Genomic DNA, 7,828 nt, shown 5'->3' with positions numbered 1-7,828 from the left:
CCCCCAAGTAGTTCTACTTATCATTGTATACCTTTCAAGTTTCGCTCTAGAAGTATTGTGAGATTTGGACAATTTGGAGGAAGGAAATGCCTGGAATCTTTGGGAGATTCTCAGAAGTGTAACAGCAACACAGCTTGTCTTGAAATAGAAGTCGATTGTGGAGCTGACTTTACGTGCGACTCAGGTAGATACTACTTACTTTCACTCCATTATAATTAAGAATGTTCTCAAATCAGCAAAGCACTTACTGGCATACTTAATTTTAACAGAATAAATAAATCCCATTAAAGTCTTAATGGGAATAAACATAAATGATGGCTTGAGACAAAACTTAAACATAAAAGCCCCTGCCAGACATGCAGGTAAAGATGAGATCCAATGTGTGATTCACACAATTGCACACCCTGCCATGCCACATGTACAAGGCAGGAGACTTGATTGTGGGGTGAGTACTATGCCTCCCTGCTCCTCCCCATCAGCTGATGGGGCTCCCAGCTGCAGGGGTGCACCTGGCCACACATTCAATTAATAACATGCTAGGAACAAACCACATTTTTTGTGGAATAACTTTGTGGCTTAGTCCTTGCTTTATAATGCCATTAATTGCTTTAACATGTGACTGGGCTACAGTTTAAGAGGTGATTAACTAGTTAATCGCATCTTAAGTATAATATGTGGCAGGGGCCAAAAAATTACACACAGTTAAAAATATATTCATGTGCTTTAGTAAATTGGGATGGTTTGCTGTGCCACTGCCCTTTTTACTTAGAACAATGAAACAAAGAGATTTAAACCTACCAGTTCTGTAAGTTTTTCCTCCCATTGTACCCATTCTAGTTGGCATTCTCGACAATCTCTTCTGTCACGCTTTCAAAAAATAATGGAAAAATAAGATGTGAAAGAATTTTTAATAAAATTAGTTCAGCTAGCCCAAGTGATTCTGGTAGTTCAGTTGTGTCTCCTAAGATTGGGATTCAAATGTCCAGTGTAATTATATGAAATGGTATAGAGATTTTGATAAAACTCTCTCCCAAATATCTCCACAAATTACAATAAAATAGAAAAGGCATAAATTACTGTGAACAGGAATGTTTCACTGGGCTGCAGTATTGCAGAGAAGGACATGGGAGTTACAGTAGATCGGGAGCTGAATATGAACCAACAGTGTGCTTCTGTTGCAAAAAAAAAAAGGCCAACAGCCTACTAGGTTACATTAACAAGAGTCTCATTTGCAAAGCAAGAGAAGTAATTCTTCCACTCTATTCAACACTTGTGAGACCTAATTTGGAGTACTGTGTCCAGTTTTGGGCCTTGCACTTGAAGAATGTGAAGAGGGATAAGAAAGAGTCCAGTGGAGAGCAACAAAAATTACTAGAGGCCTGGGAAGCTAGACATATGAGGAAAGGCTAAAAGGGCTAGTCTGAGAAGACTGAGGGGGGATTTCTAATGGTCTTCATACACTTGAAGGGTGATTATAGACAGGATGGAGAAGGGCTTCTCTCTGTCTATAGGGAACAGGACTAGGAGCAATGGCCACAAGCTGTGCCAGAGGAAATTTAGGTGCAAGATGGGGAGGAACTTTGACTATGAGGGTGGTCACGCATTGGTGCAGGCCACCTAGAAAAGATATGGAATCTCAACAACAGGTTGAATGGACACTTGGCTGGGATGGTTTAATCTGAGATTATCCTGCCTTGAGCAGGGGGATGAACTAGATGACCTTGTAAAGTCCCATCCAGCCCTATTTTCCTATGATTCTATGGGGTTAAATTCTGGCCCCAAGTCAAGTGTGGCAGGATCATATCATTTTCTATTTCAGAACATGTAGTCAACAGGTCAAAGCACAGTAAGAGAAATTAGAAAGCATTTAGTATATAAATGTATAGGCTGGCTAATTGACATTGATAAAAGTCACCATATGTTAGTGGTAAATGTGAACAAAGAAAAATAAAGAAATCTAAAAATAATCAAGTGTTCCATCAAAGTAAGTTGATATTTTTTTTATGAATGAAAAACTAAATGACAAGATAGTTTTCTTTGCCCACCCATTCAAAATTATTGGTAAATTGAAGAGTATTTTTCTCATGCTAACGAGCAGGATTGTCAAATCTCTGTAAATTTATGGACAAGCAATAAAAAGCCTAAATGCTTGTCTATAAAACCGGCTTAAAAAATGGAGCTATCCATAAAAATAGTAAGCAACTGGGATTTGATTGAATTGGAGTTTGATTCTTCCATTTCTGAAGAAGGCTGGATATTGAAGGACAGACAGAGCAGAGCAGCGTGACCTGGTCTGAGTAGGAGCACAGCACCTTCGGAGGAAGCATTCTCTCAGGGGGTTGCAGCCTCTCCCACTAGCCACTTGCTGCTCCTGCATTCCACCACTGTCTGTAGTACCTCCTCACAGGTAGGCAGATAGTAGTTCTTCTCTGGGGGTCTGTGGAGGAATGGGAAGTAAATCTCAGGAATTAGCTGAGAGAAGCAGCATGGTGTGAGTGTGGTTGGGTTGTGAGAACATGGCGATGAGTAGGAGCACCTGGAATGGGCGAAGCGTGGTATAAAACCATTGCTGCAGTAAAGCAGGGTTGCAAAACCAAGAATTTTTTAATTTTTTTTTACTGATAATCAAACATTTTGACAATGGGTGGTTTTAAACCCTAAATTTGAATCATGGCCTCTCCTGGGATGCCAGAAGGGTAACATTTACATTATGTAAAACATATGTCAGTAAAAAGATGCATCAGTAAAAAAAGGTTAGTTGTCAGTAAAATGTCTGCAGATTACGAGTAAAAAAAATTGTCTTGGTTGGCATTCATGCTAAGAAGCTAGCAATTAAGATGTTCACTCTCTCTGTAACAAATTAAAATATTATTTCAGAGGTGAAGATCCCAGTGAAGAATATTTGGGGTTCTCATTTAAAGGCCATATTAAGTCTTTCATTCTTTTTGTAGGTCGCTGTATAAAGAGGCGGCTTATGTGTAATGTAGACAATGACTGTGGAGACTACTCTGATGAAAATGACTGTGAGGGAGACCCACGATCACCGTGTCGGAATCAGGAGATCGATGTATCAGAAATTGGAAGGACTGCAGGACATGGGTATGTGACAGAGAAACAAAGTTCAAGGGAACAAGCTGGTTCTCTTTGTGCAGCATCAGGCAAAGTTATGAGCCTAAGGCAAGATCCAGTGTCTGAGGCCAATGAGAGAGGTTGCTTGCTGTTGACTTCAGAGAACTTTGAATCAAGCCCAGGGCTGTATTTACAATTCCCTGCTTCCCCAAACAATCCTGGGAAAACAATTTTCACACTGTTGACTTTTATTCATCTGGGGATAGTAATGCTTAACTATGACCAATGAGGTAGTGGCAAACACTGAATTAGTGCCACATTATTGCTAATGCCTTAATTACCCCCCTCTTTAAACACTGTTGTTTCATGGAAAGCAGCTGAAAACATCTTAAACATATTTTCCCATAGGAGGCATAAATATAATTAATGTGAAAAAAAATCCACTCCCCCTTCTCTCCTCTCTCCCCCCACCCAGCCCTGTTCCAGTAGAGGTCAACCATCTTTCAGCAGCTCCTGCTGCTGCATTTATCCTTTTCAAGTACAAATTCTGTGTGACACAGTGTGTGCCATTGTGTCCTGGGCCTGAAAGTCTTCGTCATGTGGATCTGACAAAGTGGTTTTGAGGGCAGCAGAGTCAGTAATAACATCTGAGAGAAAAATGCCTGGAAGGTTGCAGGCAAGAGAAGGACACATTGCTTCTCTCCATCTAGAAATGAATGGGGTTTGTCAAGGGACACATGGCCAAAATTTTCAGGTCATGCGTTTGTTTTTTTCTAGCTCGTCATTGCACTTAGGCCAGGTCCTCAACTGATCTTTCACAAGTTGCTAGATGTTCCCAGTCAGCCCACAAACACCATACCTGAAAATATATCTCCACTGATTTATACACAAAACCAAATTTCCTGGAATCATAATTTCAGTTACTACTGTTCTGCCTCAGAGATAGAGAAATGAGGAAATGTATTGATAGCTTTTTTTCTTAAACTACTTAATTCCCAGCTTTGTTGGCTTATAGAAGCATTTTTAATTGATGTCATTGTTTATTCACCTTTCTTTCCCAACCACAGGCTGATTTTATTGATTTATTCATTTATTTTGGAGAAATAGGGAAGGATGATTAGTGGGTCCAAAAACAGATTGGAAGCCAGCCACAGAAATTGGAACAGATAACAATTGAAGCATATTGCAGCACCACCTGGTGTTTAACAGGAAATGGTGCATTTCTGAGTTAATCATTGATCACCACTGGGAAATATGTCTGGAAAAGATAAATGACTGTGGTTTCACACAGAAAAAATATTTTTGAAGTACAAAGAAATGTACTAGAACCACATATTTCTAGTGGTAGATATTACTACCTTTGTTTTAAAATCCAGGCGTATTAAGACCCATTATTTAGGACTCCTATGATAAATTTTTGTTTAGGTTTATAATGGTAATGATTATAGCTCTGTTTAATGACAGTAATTCGCTAAAGCCAAAAGTGTGCATGGCAGTGGTAGTTCTTTCTCTAGGGAGTTTGCAGTCTAACAGACAGTTATGGACAGGTAAAGTATACTATAGTATCCTGAAGGAAGAAATGATTTTATATGCAGGGTGACACACTAGAGACTAACCTATTCAGAGGCATGAACTTTCATAGGCAACAACATACTTCGTCAGATGTTATGAAAGGACTGGAAAAAGAGATTTTATATAGGAGGGACAAGGACAGGGGAAGGGACACTGCTAAGAGATGTACTTAGTAGGTTCAGTAGAAAAAACTGAACTAAACAAGGTGGATCACACCGAGTTGGATGGAGTTGCAGCCACTCTGAAGGGTAGGAGTAGGATTCAGAATGACCTGGTTAAACTAGAGAAATGGTCTGAAATCAATCAAATGCAGTTCAAGAAGGACAAGTGCAAAGTCCTGCACTTGGGACAAAATCATTGCACACACAAGTACAGATTAGAGAATGATTGGCTAGCCCTAGCCTGCAGCACTGCAGAAAAGGATCTAGGGGTTACAATGGGCCATAAGTTGATTATGAGCCAACTGTGTGCTTTTGTTACCAAACAAACAAACAAACAGAAGCTAACAGCATATTGGGTTGTAGGTATAGGCGTGCCTTTCAAATCAAGGGAAGTGAGACTTGCATTCTACTCAGCACCAGTGAAGCCTCACCTCGAGTACTGTACAAAATATTGGGACCGACCCTTTAAGAAAGTTAGGGACAAACTGGAGAGAGTCCAGTAGAGGGTGGCAAAAGTAATTAGAGGCCTGGGAAACACGACTTATGAGAGAGGCTAAAAGAGCTATGATTATTCAGTCCGGAGAAGAGGACTATGATAAAAGTTTTTAAATACTTGAATAGCCTAGTCATTATAAAGTGGATGGAGATAGCCTTTTTTCCGTGGCAGTGGGAGACAACATTAGGACCAATGACTTTAAATTGCACAAGGAGAAACTTAGGTGTGAGATTAGGAGGAACTTTCGGACTGAAGGTGGTCAAACATTGGAGCAGGCTACCTAGAGAAGCTGTGGAATCTCTGTCCCTTGATATGTTCAAGATCAAGTTAGACAAACGCTTGGCTGGGATGGTTTTGTCAGGGATGATTCTGCCCTAAAGAGGGGGCTGGACTAGTTCCTTCTAGTCCTACTGGCTGCCTATACACATGCTCAGGGATGGGGGAGGCACAGCTGCTCTAATTAAAATGGCTTACCGTGTCATATATTAAGCCGCTGTGCATTTTAAAATGGCCATGGAGCACTTTATCTAAAGTTAATGTGATGAGGTTTAGGTAAAGCACCCCCTCAGTCATCTTAAAACACATGGGGGCTTAATACACGTGACAGTGAAGCAATGCTAGAGCGTTCTAATTAGAACAAAATTAATCGAGTCTGCTCCAACACTTTCTAATTAGCATGCAGATGAGAACATGTATGGGCAGCCATTGTGTCCAAGTGCCCAAACAGAAGGATTCTGCCATGGAGTTGGTACTGTAGCAAGGGAGAGCTAGATCTAAGTCTGGCCCTGTTGATTTGTGTTTTTCTGGTTTATTGTACATGTAGAACTCTGTGTTGTAAAACCCCAAGGGCGTAGGACCCCATTAGTGTTTGTAACAAAGCTTGACTGTAGATGACTGATCTAAGAATGCACTTCAGATGAATGAGCTTAGAGGTAGCTGTAGCAGGCACTTTGTTTCCAATAAATGTTGTGGTGATATGGCCATTATTTTCACAGTGCTATCTAAGGAAATGAATTTGCTGGATCAAGAAACAGTTTCAATGGAGATTGTTAAAGTCCTGATGGAATTTCTGTAGAGATGATATCCCATGTATCCACATGATTACTCATAGATTGTAGAGTCGGAAGGGACCCCCAAAGGATCATCGTGTGTGACCCCCTGACCCAAGCAGGAAAAGGACTGAGGTTGGATGACCCCATCCAGGTGCCTATCTAGCCTCCTCTTGAAGACCTCCAAGTTAGGTGTTAGTACCACCTTTCGTGGCAGCCCGTTCCAGATTCTGGCCACCCTTACTGTAAAAAAATTCTTCCTAATGTCTAACCTGAATCTACTCTCCACTAGTTTGTACCCGTTATTCCTAGTTACTCCTAGGGGTGCCCTGGTAAACAGTGCATCTCCAACTCTCTGTTGTCCTCCCTTGAGAAACTTATAGGCTGCTACAGGGTCTCCCCTCAGAAGTCTCCTGTGATGGCTGAAGAGATCCTGATCCCCCAACCTCCCTTCATAAGGTCTTTCACGGAGGCTGCTAATTATCCGAGTGGCCTCCTCTGAACCCTCTCCATTCCTCATGAAGTGCAGTGCCCAGAACTGGACACAGTACTCCAACTGCAGCCTGACCAGTGCTGCATAGGGAGGGAGCATCACCTCCCTTGATCTGTTAGTCATTCATCTGCTAATGCACGATAAGGTGCAATTGGCTTTGTTGATGGCTTAGTTACACTGCTGGCTCATGTTCATCTTGGAGTCATCTATGACCCCAGGATCCCTTTCAGCCAGCCACTGAGCTGCTGAGGAGGTCATCCCCCAACTTATAGGTGTAGTGGGGTTTCCTCCTCCCTAGGTGGAGTACCTTGCATTTGTCTTTGTTGAACTGCATCCTGTTTCGTTCTGCCCATTTGATCCAACCTGTCCAAATCAGCCTGTGTTAACTTTGTCCCATAACTTGGTATCATCTGCAAATTTGGACAGGGTGCTCTCCACACTCTCGTCCAAATCGCTGATGAAGATATTAAATAACATTGGTCCAAGAACCAACCCCTGAGGGACCCCAATGCGCACCTCTTTCGGGGTCAAAAATGACCCAGCCACCACCACTCTCTGGGCGCAGTCTCTAAGCCAGCGTGCCACCCACCTGACTGTAAGTGTCCACCCTGCAGCTTGCTAGCTTCCCTATGAGAATAGGATACAAAACTGTATCAAAGGCCTTCTTAAAGTCCAGGTAGATGACATCTCCCTCAGCTCCAGTGGCAAGGCAGTGTGCTACCTGGTCATAAAAGGCAGGATCTACATGTGATGAACCCATGCTGATTTCCTTTCAGCATCATTTTCCCTGCTGGGCCTTCACAAATGTGCTCTTTAATGATTTTTTCCAGGGTTTTCCCAAGGATAGAGGAAAGACTGACTGGCCTAAAGTTACCCAGCTCATCCCTTCTCCCCTCTTAAAAATGGGCACCACGTTGGCTCTTTTCCAGTCCTCAGGGACCTGGCCAGAGCACCATGAGTGCTCAAACAGCCATGCCAGTGGCTCAGC

The 7,828-nt window shown here is 42.1% G+C and overlaps 1 protein-coding gene across 1 annotated transcript in view; it reads left to right on the top strand.

Moving 5' to 3' along the window:
• Positions 1-7,828, top strand: part of C9 (complement C9) — a 35,842-nt gene that overhangs the window by 7,640 nt on the left and 20,374 nt on the right. Inside the window, exons 3-4 of the mRNA XM_019531990.1 lie at positions 40-184; positions 2,952-3,099. Coding sequence (XP_019387535.1) covers positions 40-184; positions 2,952-3,099 — 293 coding nt within the window. The remainder of the gene's footprint in view (positions 1-39; positions 185-2,951; positions 3,100-7,828) is intronic.

Source organism: Crocodylus porosus, unplaced genomic scaffold (assembly GCF_001723895.1).
Source record: "Crocodylus porosus isolate Cpor-Errol unplaced genomic scaffold, CroPor_comp1, whole genome shotgun sequence".
NCBI lineage: Eukaryota > Metazoa > Chordata > Crocodylia > Crocodylidae > Crocodylus > Crocodylus porosus.
This window is presented reverse-complemented; position numbering and strand designations above follow the sequence as displayed.